Source organism: Acipenser ruthenus, chromosome 50 (genome assembly GCF_902713425.1).
Source record: "Acipenser ruthenus chromosome 50, fAciRut3.2 maternal haplotype, whole genome shotgun sequence".
NCBI lineage: Eukaryota > Metazoa > Chordata > Actinopteri > Acipenseriformes > Acipenseridae > Acipenser > Acipenser ruthenus.
The window spans coordinates 3,344,278-3,366,454 of NC_081238.1; the positions used below are offsets into that span (position 1 = coordinate 3,344,278).

Genomic DNA, 22,177 nt, shown 5'->3' on the forward strand with positions numbered 1-22,177 from the left:
GAAACTAATTAGTTTGAAATATCATTATAATCCAATTATTTATTATCTTTTCTAAGAGGTACCAACAAATGTGTCCAGGCCATTTTAGAATATCTTTGTAGAATAAGCAATAATTCATCTCTTTTCACAGCTTCTTTGCTTTATTCTATGACATACCAAAGGCATGCAAGTATACATGATAAAATAGCTTTTAATTTCATCACTTTTCAGGAGGAATGAAGCATTATTTCAATGAGCTGTAAGGGTACCAACATATTTGAGCATGTCTGTGTATATATATATATATATATATATATATATATATATATATATATATATATATATATATATATATTCTACATGAATTGAGGGGAAAAAAGCTTTTAAAACACAAATTAATAATAATACATTTTAACAGTAACATAAGTAAAATATTTTAATATTATAAATGTGGTTATTTTAATTTAAATTTTTAAAAAGTGTCTTGAATAATCTATTTAGTTAAGGGTGCAATACTTTTGTCTGCCACTGTATGTGTAACCATGACAACTCCCTGATTAGGGGGAAGGAATTTACCATGACACTGGCTCTCGGTTACAGAACGGAACCTACATCTGTGGGTTGAGTGAAGCGTCGGCCATTTACCGTGGAGACACAGCCAAGTTTTTCAAACATAAGAAGTTAAAACACCGACTCATCCATTCGGAATTATCATTAATAGTATTATTTATTTAACTGTTGTTGCACACCAGTTTGCTTGGCGTTACGATACAAAAGTAAGTTACATTTTTTTTTTTTTTTAATAAAGTTTACCTGTTTGCGACGCACGGGTGTTGCAGACCCAGGCTTTATTTACAAAATTAACAAGGCCGATTCAATTTAAAATGTAAGAAATAAACTAAAACTAAGGCGCCGGTATACAGTGCCGTTATACCGCTTTGTATATATGAGTTATAACTGCAGTGTACAAAATGATTTTTTGTTTCTATTTTTTTACACAAAAGCCCTTCAGCTGCGTAGAAAGCAAAGTAAACACAGTGCAGAGAAAAGTGCTTCTCTCTGAAACATCTGAATCATTTAAACCTTTGTGTACATTTTTTTTTTTTAGTTTTTTATTTGTATGTGTGTGTATATATTGACCCACCCTCTTGTACTTTGGGTGGATTTATTGTAGCTAGGGAGAGCGAGCGTCTGTGTGCGCATAATATTGTGGGTTATGAAGAGGACCTCGTAATACTCTAGACAGAAAAGCTTGCAGGCATTTTTAACATTGTGATCAGAGAGAGTGATCTGTTTTCCGCAACCTTTCCATTAAAATCTAATGTGGTATTACGCCCTGTACTGATATAACAAACTATGCGTGATTACTTTATATGAATTATCATGTTATGCACGAATGTAAGAATTGGCTTTCTGTGGTGGTGTACTTTTTTCTTTCAAGTAGCATATATATATATATATATATATATATATATATATATATATATATATATATATAATCGTTTTTGCGGTATATTTTAATATAAAATGTATACACTATTGCAGTTTTTTTAGAGGCTACATTAGTTTATCTTTAATGTAATCATAGTTTTACATATAGACTGCCCCTGTTTTCATTTACGTCGCAAATTCTGGGCCGCTTTGCTTTTCAGATAATGTCCCAAATTCTGGGCCGCTTTGCATTTTCGAATTCTGTCCAGTTTTGGGGACTCAGCTGACAGCCGAGTTTCTAAGCCATCCATGCAGTTTACCATAAACTGGATCGTGAATTAATTTGAGAGTAACCCTTAGTACATGAATCAAAGTTAATGTATTTTTTACTCTCCCCAGAAATCTTTTTTTTTAAATGAAAAAACAGAAATAAAATGAAACTGTTAAAAAAACGTATTTCTTATTACATGAAGAAACTACATTGCACTGAAACAGATACATGAAAATTAATTAAAGCAGTCATTTTCCTTTATTAAAGACTAATATTAAAACACGTTTTTGAGAAGGAACATTGTATTCCAAAAAGGACATCACATTTTCTTATGTAATGTCTATCAATATATTGTAGAATTTCAGGTTCTTTTTGGGGCAGAAATGAGACTGCAGCTGTGAGTAGATGAAGGCTGTTCATTTTTACAATAATGAAAATAATCTCAAAATAAAATCATAAAGTGAGGGAAAAGGGACTGGGAGTCAAAAATGGAAATAAATGATTGTAGTCCCACCACCCCCTTATATTCCCTTGCTTCCCCCCCCCCCTCTTTTGCGCCAAATGTGCACTCCAGTTCCCCTCCACACACATCCACACGCAACCCCTACATGGACACACCACCATGCAACCCCTGCACCCATACACCCACCATGCAACCCCTGCACCCATACACCCACCATGCAACCCCTGCACCCATACACCCACCATGCAACCCCTGCATGCACACACCACCATGCAACCCCAACACGCACACACCACCATGCACACACCCATGCACGCATACACCTACCATGCAACCCCTGCACGCACACAACCAGCATGCAATGCCTGCACACACACACCACCATGCAACCCCTACATGCACACACCACCATGCAACCACTGCGTTGAATTTCGCCAAACTTCTATTGAGGAAAATAATACATTATTTAGAATTACATTTTCTCTATATATATTAATTTCACCAGACAAGGGAAACACTAGTAGATTTATTTACAAATCTACTTTCTCTGAATAATTGTACTGCAAATGAGCTATCCTTAAAACATAAGAACATAAGAAGGTTTACAAACGAGAGGAGGCCATTTGGCCCATGTTGCTCATTTGGTTGTTAGTAGCTTATTGATCCCAGAATCTCATCAAGCAGCTTCTTGAAGGATCCCAGGGTGTCGGCTTCAACAACATTAACTGGGGAGTTGGTTCCAGACCCTCACCATTCTCTGTGTAAAAAAGTGCCTCCTATTTTCTGTTCTGAATGCCCCTTATCTAATCTCCATTTGTGACCCCTGGTCCTTGTTTATTTTTTCAGAGTCGTGTTGACAAATTTGCCAAATTGAAACAAAGCGAGATGCTATCCTCTTTTAGTTTATTCATGGTTATCTGTTTAAACATGCTACTTAAAAATATTTGCATTGCGTTGTAACAAATTTACCTAGTGTGCAATAACCAAACACCTAGGCCATAAGTGTATACTAGCACCGAGCATAAAACATTCAATACTACAGTCCCAGCAGGTAAATCAGTACAGCAAAAAGCAATTTTTCATGTTCATAACTAAAGATTGCTAACTCGCAAATAAACAAAACATGGCTTAATTTACTCCTTGGCATAACATCTTGCATGTGGTGAAATAACATTCTATTGCAAGTTTTTATGTAGGAGCTATGAACCATTATATGATGTAACTACCTACTGCACAATGTAAAGTGAATATGAATGCATATTTTTCATGTTCATAACCAGAGATTGCTTACTTGCAAATCAACGAGACATGGCTTAAATTACTCCTTAGCATAACATCTTTCTTTGGGTGAAATATTAGTGTTTTGCGCGAATATCCAATATCAACCTAACTTCACCGGTGTGGAAATTGATGGCTTTACTGTGTAAAGGATGTAGTCACTACACTACACAACGTTGATTTCATAAAGACATTCTGTCTGGAGACACGCCTCTTTTTAATCTTGCAAATAACACTGCAGAATTAGGAAAGAAACAATTGAGAGGATTAATTCTGCGTTTACATTAAAAGGGGCGCTATTTAAATTACAATCGGGTAATACATAGCAGTGAACCTATTGTAGAGCAACGAGTCAGTCAACACACCTTTATCAGTGTTTCATATTTTATCCTGGTTATTATTATAATGTTTTAAAATGCTAAACTTCATTTGACTGAACTACTGTGTTAGTGGAAGACTGTAAATATGATTCTGTTCTAATATAATTCTTAGGTTTTCCTGCTTATTTTAATGCCAGCAATGAGCCAAGTGATGTCTATAAACATGACAGATTTGAAGTGTCTTCAGGCGCTTTATTTACTATTACAGCAACAAGTCTAATTGAAAAAAAAAAAAAGAAAAAATTGTGGTCATATTTACTAAGTTTACTTATTTTAACTACCAACATTATGTTCAAATGCCAAAAGTGGGAACAAATGGAATCGGCCATTTTTGAAAAAAATGGAATTTGGTATTCCCAAGAATGGAACAATTAGTAACCCTAACGATGGTTACAATCGAAGGCAGTGCAGACGCCAGTGTTTCATGCAGTAGTATAAAGCAATTTTATGCAGGTCACCAGTTAAGCATGCAGTCTTTATCTATGATAACAACCGACAGGGCTGCATAGGATCAGAGGATGATTCAGGATCAGAGACAGAGCCACAATAAATGTCTTGTTTAAATTTAAAGTAAATTGTAAAATTGTTGAGATACTTGTGTTGGAATATTGTTTCAAAATTGTATAATGCAACAAAAATATATTAAAAGGGTTAATGCGTGGCCGAAGGTTTCTCACTGATAATTTACCCTTTCTCAATCAAAAAGGCAAGATTCGTAGTATTTAAAAGCTTGGAGGGAATGCTGAAATACTGTATTCAAGATTTGAAAATGTATGTGTACAAATTATACTCAATTTTTTACAAGCAAACCTGCAACCAAGCTGTTACCATATGGTCACAGCAACGCTAAAAGGTTAAATGATTTATACTAATCCTAATAATATACACTATTCAAACAATAATCATAATAAGTAGTCGTTTTCAGGTCGTTGTCGCTTGTAGCCTCTCCCAAGTAAGCACCAATCTTACTGCTGATACGAACGATTCCTGTAAAGATTGTGAACGGCATTCATTGTACCCCAAATCAAAACGTTCAGTCCCGTTGTCCAGCTTCCATGCGCGTCTCTGGGTATCCATCGGTGCATCTTTTTACGCTGAAGTCACAGCAGCAGACAAACATCTGCTAACCTTGCAAACTATTACTGTGAGACTGGATATGAGGGCAACTAAATGTTGAATTCCCAACAAAAAAGCTGCTGTTTTATCTGCAGGTCTGGGAAACTGACATTTGTTTCACTGTCATCATGAAGCCAGATTGTCTTTCTTCCACTCCACTCTATATTTTCGTCATCATTTTTTCTTCATAATTTCATTCTTTCTCATTATTGATTTAAACACTTTACTTGATTTATTGGTGCAGTTGGTTGCTTAGTTGTTTTAAAAAAAAAAAAAAAAAAAAAAACAATTGTAAAAAATTGCCATGTCGATAAATGAGTACGCACTTCAGTACGTGGTCTCAGATGCTGACCGGGGGGGGTGGGGGTTTTGGCACACTGACCCATATACTTGCCCCAGGGGTTGTGGAGATATGGGGTACGACAGCAGTCCCCCGACCGCGATTCCCTATGGCAAATCTCATTGGCCAATGTCTTTCTTTATCTAAGGCTCTTGTGCACGCAGAGTGCCCTCCTGAGTTTGTTGGCCCAGGGGTCGTGGAGATATGGGTATGATAAGAGACCACCCCCCGACTGAGATTTCCTATGACAAAATACATACAAAAAATTTCCATTATATATAAAAGCACATTTTGTACTGCATTTATGCAACAGAAGCACCAATTAAGTCCATTCGAAGTGTTTTGTGATCACAGTATCAGCCTGAGTTTATCGGCAACAAAAAACAATATATAGCCTATTCTTTAAAATATCACTTTGTAGTGCAAATTGAGGAACGCAACCACTTAGCAACTTGCAAATTGGTAGAGAGTACCTGTAGGACATGCAGATAGTGAATCCAGAAGCACAGCAGTGTCTGGCTCTTTTGGTTCCCATGGAGCAGCTTGCCCTAGAAGGACGAAAATGCACTCTTGCACTATACTTGTAAATAGCAGCTTTCTAAACGTTTTTCAGCAACAGAAAGGGTTAAGAACTCAATTTAAATGGATATGGTATCAGACCGGTAGTCTCTAACTGGTCCCAGTGTTTCTGGAATGATTCCTGCAAAGACTGATTTATAAGAAAAAAGAGATTGACAGAAATGGGCAACTACAAGAGGTTGTCAAACAAGCTGTGAATGGGCTGGGAGGCTGAAAATTGCTACAGAGTACCTGTAGTGCATGCAGCTAATAAATCGAGTGTCTAGCTTATTTGGTTCCCATGCAGTACCTGTCCTTAGATGGCCGAAGTCACTGTATACCTTATAAATATCACTTTTTATTGTAAATTTGAGAAACAACCACTTATGAACTTAATTGCTGTGCTATCAGAATATCAGTGTATAACTTTGCTGGGTATTGCAGTGTATGCTGGGTATCAAAAGACCGTCACTTTTAAAAAAGGCCGTCACTTTAAAAAAGACCTTCACTTTGAAAATAAACAAGTTTTTTGATGCCGTCACTTTTACAAGTGGGCGTCAAAAGGTTGTCAAACTTGGAAAAAAAAGTTATTTCCATGAAAAAGCTCCAATAAAAAGTATAGGAAAAAGGCCGACAAATGGCCGTCATTTTAAAAATGATCCGTTCTTTTACAAAAAGGCTGTCAAAAGGCAGTCAAAGTTAAAAAAGGCAGTCAGTTACAAAAACAATAGGTGTGCTCCTAAACCTAACCACTGGACCACCAAGCCTCCCACAGGGAAGCGCAATCTTTCTGTATTTTTGAGAAGTACAGTATAAATAATAACGGTAAATATAATTATTAATCATAATAATCACACTTTTTTTTTTTTTTTATTTATTAGGCGCGGATGCATTTTAGTAACAGCAATAGCGAAGGGGTTGAATTTGTTTTCGGTGTTTGATGAAATGGATACATTACTTGCAAAACAAAGGAAGAAAACACAAGGGTCTACAGAGTGTAAAGCGCATGAAAATTATACTGAATCCCTTTGGATATTTTTTATGTTAGCTTTAATAAAGATGTTTATCATTGTTAGTAGTTATATAGTTTTATTTTGAGGTAAACATTTTAAATGGCACACAATTATGCGGAGATGGGAAGTAAATGTTAACGTAAAAAAACATTTACAGTGCACATTATTTTGTATTATTTGTACTAACTTTGCCGAATAGTAAGCAAATCCGAAGAGATTACCAAATACTTGTCTTTTTAATTCTGTGCATCCAAATATTTGTAATTAAAAGTTTTAAGAATTAGGCTTACTGTTTGTTATTCTGTCCTAAACCATCAGTTTATCACCCAAACTGTTGTGGCATTCAATTATTTATTTAACCTCCAGATAGAAGGGGTACAGTTTCAAAAAAAGGGTGAAAACTCCTGGCCTACAATATAAACTATCAGGAATAGATAAGGAAAATGTTGACTAATACAATACAGTAAGATTTATTTGAAGTTGTTGAAGGGCACTGGTCTCTTAAACCCAGAAGGTCTGATAACCCCCTACGCATGACTATATATTGATGGACATTACATAAGCAAATGAGGTGTCCTTTTTTTGGAATACCATGTTCCTTCTCAAAAATGTGTTTTAATAATAACCTTTAATAAAGGAAAACGACTGCTTGGGTGTGTGCATGCAGGGATTGAATGGTGGGTGTGTGCATGCAGGGGTTGCATGGTGGGGTGTGCGTGCAGGGGTTGCATGGTGGGGTGTGCGTGCAGGGGTTGCATGGTGGGGTGTGCGTGCAGGGGTTGCATGGTGGGTGTGTGCGTGCAGGGGTTGCATGGTGGGGTGTGCGTGCAGGGGTTGCATGGTGGGGTGTGCGTGCAGGGGTTGCATGGTGGGGTGTGCGTGCAGGGGTTGCATGGTGGGGTGTGCGTGCGTGCAGGGGTTGCATGGTGGGGTGTGCGTGCGTGCAGGGGTTGCATGGTGGGGTGTGCGTGCGTGCAGGGGTTGCATGGTGGGGTGTGCGTGCGTGCAGGGGTTGCATGGTGGGGTGTGCGTGCAGGGGTTGCATGGTGGGGTGTGCGTGCAGGGGTTGCATGGTGGGGTGTGCGTGCAGGGGTTGCATGGTGGGGCGTGCGTGCAGGGGTTGCATGGTGGGGGCGTGCGTGCAGGGGTTGCATGGTGGGGGCGTGCGTGCAGGGGTTGCATGGTGGGGGCGTGCGTGCGTGCAGGGGTTGCATGGTGGGGGCGTGCGTGCAGGGGTTGCATGGTGGGTGCGTGCGTGCAGGGGGTGAATGGTGGGTGCGTGCATGAGTGCAGGGGTTGCATGGTGGGGTGTGCGTGCAGGGGTTGCATGGCGGGTGTGCGTGCAGGGGTTGCATGGTGGGGTGTGCGTGCAGGGGTTGAATGGTGGGTGCGTGCGTGCAGGGGGTGAATGGTGGGTGCGTGCGTGCAGGGGGTGCATGGTGGGGTGTGCGTGCAGGGGTTGCATGGTGGGGGTGTGCGTGCAGGGGTTGCATGGTGGGGGTGTGCGTGCAGGGGTTGCATGGTGGGGTGTGCGTGCAGGGGTTGCATGGTGGGTGCGTGCGTGCAGGGGTTGCATGGTGGGGTGTGCGTGCAGGGGTTGCATGGTGGGGTGTGCGTGCAGGGGTTGCATGGTGGGGTGTGCGTGCAGGGGTTGCATGGTGGGGTGTGCGTGCAGGGGTTGCATGGTGGGGTGTGCGTGCAGGGGTTGCATGGTGGTTTGTGCGTGCAGGGGTTGCATTCATTTATTTTCATTTTCTATTCCCAGTCCCATTTCCTTCACTTTATGATTTTATTTTGAGATTATTTTCATTATTGTAAAAATAAACAGCCTTCATCTACTCACAGCTGCAGTCTCATTTCGGTCCCAAAAAGAACCTGAAATGCTACAATATATTGATGGACATTACATAAGAAAATGTGATGTCCTTTTTGGAATACAATGTCCCTTCTCAAAAACGTGTTTTAATATTAGTCTTTAATAAAGGAAAATGACTGCTTTAAAGAATTTTCATGTATCTATTTCAGTGGAATGTAGTTTCTTCATTGTAATAAAGAATTTTTTTTTTTTAACATTTCCATTTTATTTCTAATATAATATTTTCTGGGGAGAGTAAAAAATACATTAACTTTGATTCATGTACTAAGTTTTTGGTAAAATGTGCATGCATGACTTAGAAACTCGGCTGTCAGCTGAGCAGAATATCCCAAAAACTGGGGTGAATTTGAAAAAGCAAAGCGGCCCAGAATTTGGGACGAAAATGAAAACAGTGGCAGTCTATATGTAAAACTGCGATTACATTTGAGATAAAGTAATGTATCCTGTAACAAAACTGTAATAGTGTGGAAGCTATATATTTGCTATTAAAATATATCACGCAAACAATTATAGATATATGCTATTTGAAAATAAAATGCCAATTTTTACATTCGTGCATAACATGAAAATTCAGTGTGTGCTGGGAGGGAGTTAACTTAAGTGTGAAAAAGACACCTGAGAATAGATTTTGCATTCACAGAAACAACACGTAAATTAAATAACTTTTACTATTACTGGCTTAACAGGGATCAATTGAATTCATAAGGAGAGTAGAAAAGATTTATAGATTTGAAACATATTAGGGTTTTACATAGACAATACTTTTCAAACAACCTTTATCTTTATATTAATAGAATCTAAAGCAAATATCACCTTGATTAAAACGATAACATTATCTATACGTTTGAGATGGAGGGTAGACGTACAAACGGGAGTCTAAATTGCCATTACGTGGCAAATAATTAAACTAGCTGATTGTGGGGATTACACATTTTAATTACTGTATTTATAAATGAGAACTTTTGATGGAACGAATATATAGAAGGGCAATGCATTTAACCAAATACTCACCATCCCGATAATTGTAAATGTGGCCCAAGTCTCTTAATGCGGTGTTTTGTAAAGAAAAAAGTTAGGAGCTTACCTTTGTTTAACATTTGTATAATGCGCAAGCTCATCTTGTCTCATTTCTTTTTTACAACAATCACATTTCACCCTCTGATGACTTGGGAGGTGGCATTTTAATAATAAAAATGCAAATTTTACCAAAATATGAATAAAAAGAAATTAAACAATCGCAAAAAACTTGTATTACCACTGATGCTGTATTACTGCGGATGAGATGATATGGTTAAATCATGCTGAAGATTAAGTATTATATAGGATTACCTCATATGATCTTTTAATGCAGCCTGCTCATTATATTGTATTACATTGTGTGTGTTATGAATGTGTGTTTGTTAGTATTAGAGAAAAATCTAAACATTACAAGATTAGGAATTCCTCAGCTAGTTTGGCAAGGTTTTTTATTTATTTATTTATTTATTTATTTATTTATTTATTTTTCTTACTGATTTATCAGGCTAAAACAATGTATATGTGTATATATATATATATATATATATATATATATATATATATATATATATATAATATATATATATATTTATTCACACACACACACACACACACACACACATATACACAATTGTAGTCAAAAGTTTACATACCCCAATAATTTCTAGAAATTTCTTGAAAACAAATTATTGGAAAAATCTTTTGTAGCAAATGTTTTGCTTTTGTGGATGAGGAAAAAGTTACAAGAAATACAATTATTTATTTCAGCAATTTTTTTTTGCAAAACTCCAAAAATGCTAATTCAAAAGTATTCATACCCTAACAAGGAACATGAAATTAATAGCTAGCTGAGGCACCTTTAGCAATAATAACCTCTTTTAAACATTTAGGATATTTGTCAATGAGCTTTCGGCATGATTCTTTAGTGATTTTTGACCATTCTGCAACACAAAATTGTTCCAGTTCATTCAAAGTCCAAGGACTTCTCTTGTGCACAGCCTTCTTCAACTCATACCAAAGATTCTCAATCGGATTTATATCAGGACTTTGACTAGGCCATTTCAGAATCATGATTTTATTGTTCTTTAACCATTCTGAAGTAGATTTTGATGTGTGTTTTGGATTGTTGTCGTGTTGGAATGCTTTAAACCAAGTTTTGTAGTGGAGGGTTTCAGGTAATTGGCCAGTATCTTTTGGTATGCTATGGAATCCATTATACCATGTATTGGAACTAAATTTTGTGTGCCATTAGATTGACAGTAGGTATGGTGTTCTTTTCTTTGTATGCCTCAACAGACTTTCTCCAAACGTAACGACTACCAGCGTGACCAAATAGCTCGATTTATGTTTCATCACTCCACAAAACATTTGACCAGAACTCGTATCCATTATTCCGCCATTTTGCAAACTTTAAGCGATTGTCCTTGTGACGTTTTCCTTTTTCCCTGGCCTGTGACCATTGAGACCTTCACCATGCAATACTCGACCTATGGTTGAAATGCAAACCCCAGTCCACTTGCAGTCAATTCACTTTGAATATCTTTGGTAGTCAGTCTCGGATTGTTATTAACCTTCCTCACAATTCTTGTACTTGTTCTTGATAATAAAAACAATTGTTGAAATTGGGATACTCGTGCTTGAAAATCTTCTTGTATCCTTCTCCAGCTTTATGACAATAAATATTTGTTCTGCCTAAGGTCTTCAGATAGCTCTACTTTTTCCCCATACAGACTTATTGGTAATGACAGCAATCATCCTATGCCTAGCCCTTTTATACTCTCTAAGAATGTTCACCTACAATCCAGCATTTTCTAGACTTTTTTAGAACTAGGTGCTGCATTATCATATGACATTTTTAGCACCTTGTAGACAATACTATCATAGCATCAAAGGGTATGAATACTTTTGAATTAGCATTTTTGAAGTTTTGCAAATAAATAATGAAACAAATAATTGTAATAATAATTGTAATCTATTTCTTGTAACTTTTTCCTCATCCACAAAAGCAGACAACATTTTTTTCCTATAATTTGTTTGAGAAATGTCTAGAAATTATACATTTCCATTGGGGTATGTAAACTTTTGACTACAACTGTGTGTGTGTGTGTATATATGTATGTATATGGGCAGCTGGCTCTTTGAGCTAAAATATATATATATATATATATATATATATATATATATATATATATATATATATATATATATATATATATATATATATATATATATATATATATATATATAACTTAACCCTATGCCGCCTAGGGGGAATGACCATATTTGGTCATAAATATGAACACTTTGTGTTTTAAGCGCTTCTAGTTTTGGAACCTTAAATCAGAAATTAAAACTACAGAAAGGCATTAAGTAGATTTTCCAGTGAGGACATTAATTTTGTTGTTTTTTTCATATGAGCTACACCTCCCGAAAAATAATAAATAGTATTTTTCAACCTCTTTCCAAATGTTATATAAAAAAAAAAAACTTGGAGTATATTGTAGCTTCACAATTTATCAAGGATTTGAATTGAAATATCTTGTACAGTTGCAGAGCTAGATAAGGTTTTACAATGCATAGTATTTTTATAAAAATCAACCTCCGAAATGGCAAAGGCAGACCAGGGCTAAGACTTGCCAAAAAGTGAAATTGGAAACATTATTGCCCTGTTTGAGATACAATTATATTTCAGTATAAAAATAAATTAACACACAAGTTATCAAGCAAAAAAATTATTTATTTTTTTGGAAAAAAAAGCATATTAGAAATAATAATATTCTTTAATATTAAGAATTTTTATTTGGGAGGGAGGGAGACAAGAAAAAACTTCCATATTGTGCTGAATTGATTTATTTTCAAAACTAGAATCAATAAAAATCAGGCTAAAACATTTTATTGCAGAAAAGTAATATTTTATAACAATTCTTTTTAATGAATTTAACATTTTATACAAGATAATGATCAGTAAAGTACTTACAGTAACAACAAGCACCCTGTTCACGTATGGAGACCTACTTTTTTTTATTTTTTTTGTTAGTTTTAACGAAAATAATTACCTTCGGGGGATTGCCAAATCTGAAAACAGTTCCGATTTTTAACTAAGCAAAGCAGCTTCATGTTGCATTCTGGCGCCATGCAAACAATCAGGGTCTTATGCTCTTTTCTGTATTTACGGTAGCAAAGCCAGCAAGTTAGTTCCGGCACATGAAGAGAGTGAGAAGACAGGATGGGTGTGGAGGGTTAGGGTTAGGGTTGAGGTTGAGGTTAGGGATAGGGTTGAGGTTGAGGTTGAGGTTAGGGATAGGGTTGAGGTTGAGGTTAGGGATAGGGTTAGGGTTGAGGTTAGGGATAGGGTTGAGGTTAGGGATAGGGTTAGGGTTGAATTTGGGTTAGGGTTGAAGTTGGTTAGGGTTAGGGATAGCGTTAAGGTTAGGGTTGAAGTTGGTACAGGGTTAGGGTTGAAGTTGGTTAGGGATAGGGTTATTGTTAGGGTTGAAGTTGGTACAGGGTTAGGGTTGAAGTTGGTACAGGTTAGGGTTATGGTTAGGGTTGAAGTTGGTACAGGGTTAGGGATAGGATTCAAGTTGGTACAGGGTTAGGGTTGAAGTTGGTACAGGTTAGGGTTATGGTTAGGGTTGAAGTTGGTTAGGGATAGGGTTAGGGTTAGGGTTGAAGTTGGTACAGGGTTAGGGATAGGGTTAGGGTTGAAGTTTGAACAGACGGTTTGTAAATGGGAACGACATCCAGAGTCAGGGCCCTCCTCCTCTTCAGTGACTGGACCAGATGCTGGAACCGATTCATTTTCTGTCTTACACACACCTACATAACATTAAACTAAATACCAATTAATAAGAAAGATTCTCCATCCTTTTTTACATACAGAAAAAGTAAACTAATAATAATAATAATAATAATAATAATAATAATATTAATAATAATAATAATGATTGTTCTTTACACACACACAAAGTAAAAGTAAACTAATAATAATAACTACTCAAAATAGAACGTACCTTTCTGGGTTCATAGGCTACTCACTTTCGTCTTTTCGTAATGTATAAACATGTATAAACACAATAACAAATGTTGAATTCAGAATAGTACCGTTGTAATCTTTCAAGAGATGCCACCTACCGGGTCTATAAGGAAAACTTCACACACATTGCTTAAGGAAATGTAGCTCATTATTAGGCAGCAATTCTGATTCAGCTTTACAGTCTGATCAGAGCCTCTGTAGAAAGGCCCGTCCCTGCAGTACTGTTGCTAGGAGACAGCAACGCAAGGAGAGAGTTGCTTCCACAGCCCATACACACAGTGCCAGGTTTGTTTTTTTTAAGCATGGGGCCAATGGATAAATATAGCTACAGTAGGCTGTCACGTATCCGACTGCAGTGGTACCAGAGTAAGGCTGGATATGTAAAAAGTCCGTGAAATTAATGCTGTTTGAAATACAATTATATACAGCTGTAACAATTACTATATTCACACAATTCTTGTTTTGAGTTTCAGCTTTTATTATGGTGCTCCCCTAAATCCCTTGTTTAGAAAGATACAGGGTAGCCGTCTGCCGTGTGTGGGCGTGCATTCGCTGCTTAGTGACCGTCAGGAGAGCGAGATGGAGGTTGAAGCTGATACGCCCCGCAGGCGAACAGGATTTATTTACATATCAACACACTGAACAGCTCACATGACACTACCAGCAATGGTAGAGCATGGAGTTTATACAACAGTGTACGAAAACTTATGTGGAATCTGCAATCTCTGAACTAATCTTTTCTGTTCAATGATAAACGAACTCCGGCTACTCGCCCAACTGTCTGCGTTTTCCTGGTTCTGGCTCTCTCTTACTCACTCACACACACACACACACACAGTGCTGAAGAGCTTGATCATGGTGGATAAACGGTTAGGGTGGATATGTGACAGTTAGATACATCACGGATTACTGTACTATCTATATGTATATGTTAGGGCTGTCAGCTAAACCTCCAAATAGCAGTTGATTAATTGGGCACACAATAAAAGTTAGAAAAATATGATGATTGTACTCGGTGCAGCCTACAGACATTTTTACTAAACTTAATGTGATAAACTTAAATAATGTTATAAACTATGTGCGTTACAAAAATGTAATTATTTAATCGATTATCCAGTATTTATCTTAATGTATGTAATGAGGAATGGTATCGATAAAAAAATAAATTTTCGATGTAATCGTACCAGCCCTAATGTGTGCGTGTGTAACTGTTATAAAACTAAACAAATATATGAGAACAGCTTGTATAAATTAAATCTAAAATGAATAATATATGGAATGGTTAAATTGTGTAAACCTTTGGTATTATAAGCTTATTACTAGAAATTCTGTGTCCCTTCAATAGTAAAGCCACCCCTGCTATTAAGGCCAGATTTTGTCTGCCCCTTCAATGGCCTTATCAGCACTGTATTTAAATAAATCAATCAATAAATGAATGATTGGAATGTTTTTTTCTTTTTTTTTCAGCAGCTACTAAACAGAGTCCCGTGTGATGCCATGGACAGTGTGGAGATGGAATCTGTCCCAATTAAAGAGGAGCTCTTTGAACTTGAACTTGTCCCCTTTAGTGTGGAGTTCTTTGGGCTGGCTTGCCCCCCCATTAAACAGGAGCTCTGTGAGGTGCAATGTGACAGCAGTCAGCAAGATGTCTCTGAGATTAAAGCTGAGCACAATGAATTCGAGATCCCCCAGACAGAAGAACTGCTTTCTGTTAAACAAGAAGAGGTGCTGGAAATTAAACAGGAGGGTTTGACAGTAGAGTTTGACCACATGGAAGCCGGGAAGGAAGAATCTGAGGACTTCAAACCAAACATCCCTGAGCTGGAGCCTGTACACCTGCGGAAGTGTAGCGTGGTGCTGGAGAGAGTCTGCATGAGAGAGCGAGGCACTGGAGAGGAAGGCTTTCCTCCCAACAGCACACAAGGCGCTGGAAAGGAAGACGGGTGGTCATATTCAGAAGACAGTCTAGCAGGTGAGTGACTCCCAGTAACTGTGACATTGTGAATATCACGCAATGAGAGGAACTACTAGGTAGGGATTACTCAAGATTCCCATTCTATTCTATGATTGGCTTCTCAATCTAGCACTTCAGGTTTCATTCTCTAAGGCAGTGCTAGTACTGTGGAATGTGCCTGGATAAGGGCGTCTGCGAAGAAATAAATAAATAATAATAATAATAATAATGAAAATCGGGGGAGTGTCAGGTAACATTTGTATCAAATTGCGTGTCATGTAGCGATTCCAATCTACCTGCGGGAAATCATTCAACTTTTACAAGTGTGTGTGTAATATATATATAGTGTTTTAAATTTGTTTTATTATTAATTTTACTTGTTTAGTTGTAGTTTATATAGTTTTTAGCAAAAGCTAAACATGGCAACGTACGTGGTCTTTCTATAATGAGCAATGGGAGTGAAGTTGGTTCGGAGGATTTAAGAGGATGTGGAGCCAAGAACAGTTCAAACTGTACAAACAAAAGAGTATGCAGCTACTTTACAGGTAAGCCAGCTGCAATCGGGAAGCTGTTTGGTTTGAAATGGCAGTGCTGTGACAAAATACTATCAAAACACAGCACTGGGTACAGGCAATAAGGCAGCCAGATCCATCACAATGCCTGTGCAAAGTAGCTGCGTACACGCATTTGTGACTATCCCTCCAACACAAGGGAAGCAGAGACTGTAAAAAAGGTGCAGGGTCTGCTACGAAAATGAAAACAAATGAAAAGACACAAGAAAAATGTGCAGTGGTTGCGAAGGCAACCCCGGGTTCTGTTGTATTGAACATTTCAATGAATGGCACAGAGCAAGTCGATAATGGCACACGTTTTTATGTTGTTTTGATTTTTATTTGATAATTACTGTTTACTGATTATTATTTTATAAGCAGCATTTTTGTTTTCATTGTTCAAAAAACCAAAAAATCTATATATTGAACATGGGTATGTAGTACACAGGAGCATAAAGGGTTAAGAAACACAGTTTAGGTCATTTATTTGTGTTTTATTCATCACATGTTAACAATTTATAGCAATTACAGATTTGAAAACATTATTATTATTATTATTTTCAAAATGTGGTACCTGGGAAGGGGTTTCATTTTTACATCTGGAGTTGAAGTGGTTAAGTTTGCTTTTCTAAACTCTTGTAAACCTCCACAACTGAAATTCACTTACTTTAATCCACTCCACCACCTAGCCACATGCCCTAAACCTTCAGACAGACTCTCTTACTTTCTTTCCTGTTCATATTTTCCAGGTTCCAGTCCAGCAGCTAAAGCGTCGGTGGGCAGTGGAGAATATCCTGACTCTGGGAAAGGTTTTAAAAAACAGCAGCGAATTCACACAGAAGCTAAACCGTATCGCTGCTCTGACTGTGGGAAGCGTTTCAGTCAATCAGGAAACCTGAAATCACACCAGAGAATTCACACGGGAGAGAAACCGTATTGCTGCTCTGACTGTGGGAAGCATTTCAGTCATTCAGGAGCCCTGAAACAACACCAGCGCATTCACACAGGAGAGAAACCATATCGCTGCATTAATTGTGGGAAGATTTTCAGTAGGATAGACTCCCTGAAAACACACCAGCGAATTCACACAGGAGAGAAACCGTATCTCTGCTCTGACTGTGGTAAGTGTTTCAGTCAGTTAGCACACCTTGAAACACACCAGCGAATTCACACAGGCGAGAAACCGTACAGCTGCTCTGACTGTGGGAAGAGTTTTAGCAACAGAGGAATCCTGAAAGCCCACATGCGAATTCACACAGGACAGAAACCGTATTGCTGCACGGACTGTGGCAAGAGTTTCAGACAGTCTGGAGACCTGAAAATACACCAACGAATTCACACAGGGGAGAAACCATATCGCTGCTCTGACTGTGGGATGAGTTGCAGTCGTTCAGAACACCTGAAAACACACCAAAGAATTCACACAGGAAAGAAACCGTATTGCTGCTCTGACTGTGGGAAGAGTTTCAGTCAATTGGGAAACCTGAAAGCTCACCAGCGAATTCACACAGGAGAGAAACCGTATCACTGCTCTGACTGTGGGAAGAGTTTCAGATGTTCAGAAAACCTGAAAACACATCAGAGAATTCACACAGGAAAGAAACCATTTTTCTGCTCTGACTGTGGGAAGAGTTTCAGACAGTCAGGAGACCTTGAAAGACACCAACGAATTCACACAGGAGAGAAACCGTATCTCTGCTCTGACTGTGGGAAGAGTTTCAGAGATTCAGGAGATCTGAAAAAACACCAGCGAATTCACACAGGAGAGAAACCGTATCGCTGCTCTGACTGTGGGAAGTGTTTCAAGCAGTCAGGAGAGCTGAAAACACACCAGAGAATTCACACAGGAGAGAAACCGTATTGCTGCTCTGACTGTGGGAAGAGTTTCAGTCAGTCACACAGCCTTATTTCACACCAGCGAATTCACACAGGAGAGAAACTGTATTGCTGCTCTGACTGTGGGAAGAGTTTCAGAGATTCAGGAGATCTGAAAAAACACCAGCGAATTCACTCAGGAGAAAAACCGTATTCCTGCTCTGATTGTAGGAAGAGTTTCAGAGATTCAGGAAACCTGAAAAAACACCAGCGAATTCACTCGGGAGAAAAACCGTATTCCTGCTCTGACTGTGGTAAGAGTTTCAGAGATTCAGGAAACTTTAAAAAACACCAGCGAATTCACAGAGGAGAGAAACCTTAAAGAGCATGTTCAATGGGACTTTTCACTTATTTGGGGGGAAAAAACGTTAACCTTGAATTATGTCCCTGTGTAATTATATATATATATATATATATATATATATATATATATATATATATATATATATATATAATTTATATTTTCCCCTGTATAGTCGGCGCCACCTAATCGGGACACTGATAATCAGGATTTCTGCTTAAATGGGATCATTTCAGTATTTTGAAATGATGAACAGAGATCACTTTTCAGAGCAAGACAGCTTTGCGTAGCTCAGTGCAGTGATTACGCTGTGACTTGTGTAAATTGCATAAACCAGATTAGTGCTTGAAGGAGCTGGAGTCTCCTGTGGTTTCTCAGGCTACTGTGGCAAATAAATTTGGTGTGTCAACATCACAGGTGTCTCGCCCTTTCTATGATGTGATTTAATCCTTTTTCATTTCATTTAAAAATAAAAAACAGCAATTTCATTGCAACATCACAAGAGGCTGCTCTGCTGTCCTTTTAACTCGGGCTGTAAATGCAGTCAGGGCGTGGGAGAGTGAATATGCAGAAAAGAAGCGATTCCTTAGCTTTTCTGATATACGTTATCTTGTGCATGCTTTTGTAAACTGCCCCAAATAATACAAGTGTAGAAAGCATGTGTACTGATCTTAGGTACAGAAAAGCATACAGGTTTTACCCCAGGCTTTCTTGCTCTTTTGCAGTAGAATCTACTATAAAAGTATACAAGTATTTTTATTTTAGTAAATGTAACACATACTGCTGTTTTTTTTTATCGTTCTGAATCTAGAGGTACCTGAGAATACTGTGGCTATTGACAAGCGATTGCTTAACATGCTGTCGTAGTCACAAATCAGAAAGCAGTTCAACAGAATTCCCTCTATTTGAGGAATTGGTGCCTCCATCATGCCCTCTGAATGTCATTTCTTGCTTGCTAAGGTAAACAGAATCAATCGAGCGTTTAAGAATCTCCAATTTTTCTGAGAACCAGAACGATTACGATGTCCCTGTTGTCTGACATTTTTTTTAATTTGTAAAAAGCAATTCTAAATATCAATATAATTCTCAATAATGATCTTTTTAATATTAGCAATATAGTGTGAAATTCAGCTATTCTTACACCGTGCACCCTAGCATATTTATGTCCCACCTCAGCTCACTAATGATTGGACAGCTGCAAAACCAGGGCAGATCTTTGACTTTCCCATTGGTTAAACCTACTCAAGACTACTCAAACTGTTTATGTCCCGCCTCCCCTCACTTATGATTGGACTGCAGATCTTCTATTGGTTGATTTGATTTTATATGAAAAAATAAAATTCTGCACGATTTAAATTGTAAAAAGATTTAATCTGCAATCAATTCTTTAGTTGATTAATCAGTCCAATTTTTAATTGGAGCAGCCCTAGTGTTAACATATATATTCTCTGCCAACTCTTTAAGGGACCAGCAAAAACCTTCATATTATGAGGAGCCACTTTCGGTATCATGCATTCATATTTACTGCACAAATACTATCCACTGAACATAATGTGTGCATTAATAAACTTTTTTTTTTCTTTATCCTGTTCCAAATTTTACATAGAGTTGCTGGCTTATCGCTCTCTTCCCCATCTTTTCTTCATTTCCCCTGTCCCAATTGATTGGCAGGCTCCCCTTCACTCCCTCCTCTTGTATTAAAAACTGCTCCCTCTTCAGCTTCTCATCTCAATCCTTCTACCTCTCTCTCCTAGACGATTTCTTTCATACACAATGGAGTGGCATACATACGGTGTCTCTATACAGTATCTGTGTATGTACAAAATAATGATTTTTAATTCATTTAAAGGTATTATATATTCGCTCTGAACCAGTATGCTTAATATTATAATTTCTCCTGTCAGAAATGGTTAGATTTCTTCTTTGCAAAGGAGGAAAACACAAGTGTCAGAAAGTGCAAGGCGACAGAGTTATACTTTCAGTCATTTGTGTGGCTTTAATAAAACGTTTATCATTGTTAACGATTCTTGTTTTATCTTGAGGTTAATGTTTTTGGTATTCTGAACATTTTAAATGACACACATAATTATGCTGAGATGGGAAGTAAATGGAATGTGATAAACATTTACAGTGTAGACTATTTTGGATTATCTATAACTTTGCTGAATAGAAAGCAAATATGTGTGTTCCTGAAGAGATTCCCAAATACTGTATGATTCTGTGCTTCTAAAGACTTGTATTTTAAAAAAAATTGTAAGGGATCCCTAAAGATTTTACAGTCAAATCTTATCAATGTATTTGTTTGTGGATTTTAAATATCAATGCTTTTGTCTGTGTCCATCTGGCAACTATCAACTTGAGCCAGGTCCTTTATTTGAATAAACACTGCTTGAAATATATTCAGTGGTGAAAATGTTCAGATATAAATGACTATCAAACACATGCAAAGGAAGCCAATGCATAAATGAGGTCTGAAGAATAATTCTACTGTACAGAAGTGTTTGGATTTAATTTGCTTGTGAATTTGTTGCTGTAATATGGTAGAGATCATTGCATTAATTAAATGTACTTTAATTAAATGTAACACAATATTAAGTACAGTCTAGTTAATATACTTGTATTTTGAAGTGTGTCCAATACAGGAGTTAACAAAACATTTTTCATAAGGCGTTCCTTTAATCAGTGTACATCCTTCTACAACTACTCACCCACACACACAGCATTACTTTGGAATAATTCAACAAATCCACAGAACGGGTCAACTTTCCAGTTTCATTTTACAACAAATACCTGAAAAAATGTATCAATCGCAACCGGTTTGCTTGTTGAAACCCCAAAACAATCAAATTAATGTATTGTATTGTACATTTTTAACAAACCAGGCTAGATCCCAGGTGAACAGAATCCCTTTCAGCCAGAATCCTGCATGTGCACAATCTGTCCTGAGGAGGGCAGCCAAGTCAAGCATTATACAGCAACAGTGAGTACACTATGTAACACCATTTTTGTTCCTGGGTAGTAAGTGTTATTTCCTAATTGCTTATGCCTCAGAAGTATAGAAAATGGCTATTATTCCCCACAAACTTTGCTTTTGTGACCAGGACAGTGATATTTTGAAATTTACCTATTTCCAATGAGAAAACGGGCGAATTTGTGTCTTTTCGTTCACATAAAGTCAGAAAAAAACAACATATGAATCCAAATTAACATGTATTTATACTAAAGTAATACAAGAATGACTACAAAAGATTTAGAAGTGAGTAGTTTTTCGGGATTTACGATTATACTGTAAATCACTTTCACGAATCAGCCCCCAAATGTAGTCTCCCATCATGTTATCGTTATACTGTCCTTGGTAGCGGCATTCAAAGTCCAGTATATCCTGGTGGAAGCGCTCGCCTTGCTCCTCCGAGTACGCTCCCATGTTCTCCTTGAATTTATCAAGATGAGCATCAAGGATGTGGAGGAACATCCTACAGCCCATTGTCCAATAGTTCTTCACCAGAGTCTAAACCAGCTCCACATAGTTTTCGGCCTTGTGATTGCCCAGGAAGCCCCGAACCACTGCGACAAAGTTGTTCCAAGCCGCTTTCTCCTTACTAGTGAGCTTCTTGGGGAATTCATTGCACTCCAGGATCTTCTTTATCTGTGGTCCGACAAAGACACCGGCTTTGACCTTTGCCTCAGACAGCTTAGGGAAGAAGTCTTGAAGGTACTTGAAGGCTGCCGTCTCCTTAT

At 37.7% G+C, this 22,177-nt stretch overlaps 1 protein-coding gene across 2 annotated transcripts; it reads left to right on the forward strand.

Moving 5' to 3' along the window:
- Positions 1-540: 540 nt before the first annotated feature.
- LOC131721994 (zinc finger protein 345-like) lies at positions 541-18,853 on the forward strand. Of its 2 annotated transcripts, none has more exons than XM_059015477.1 (3): positions 541-755; positions 15,226-15,730; positions 17,013-18,853. In XM_059015477.1, the coding sequence occupies exons 2-3, from the start codon at positions 15,256-15,258 to the stop codon at positions 18,458-18,460; spliced, it is 1,923 nt and encodes a 640-aa protein (XP_058871460.1). In that variant the 5' UTR covers positions 541-755; positions 15,226-15,255; the 3' UTR covers positions 18,461-18,853. The 2 variants fall into 2 exon arrangements, with proteins under 2 accessions (XP_058871460.1, XP_058871461.1); XM_059015478.1 differs by having other exon boundaries at positions 15,229-15,730.
- The last annotated feature ends 3,324 nt before the right edge of the window (positions 18,854-22,177 follow it).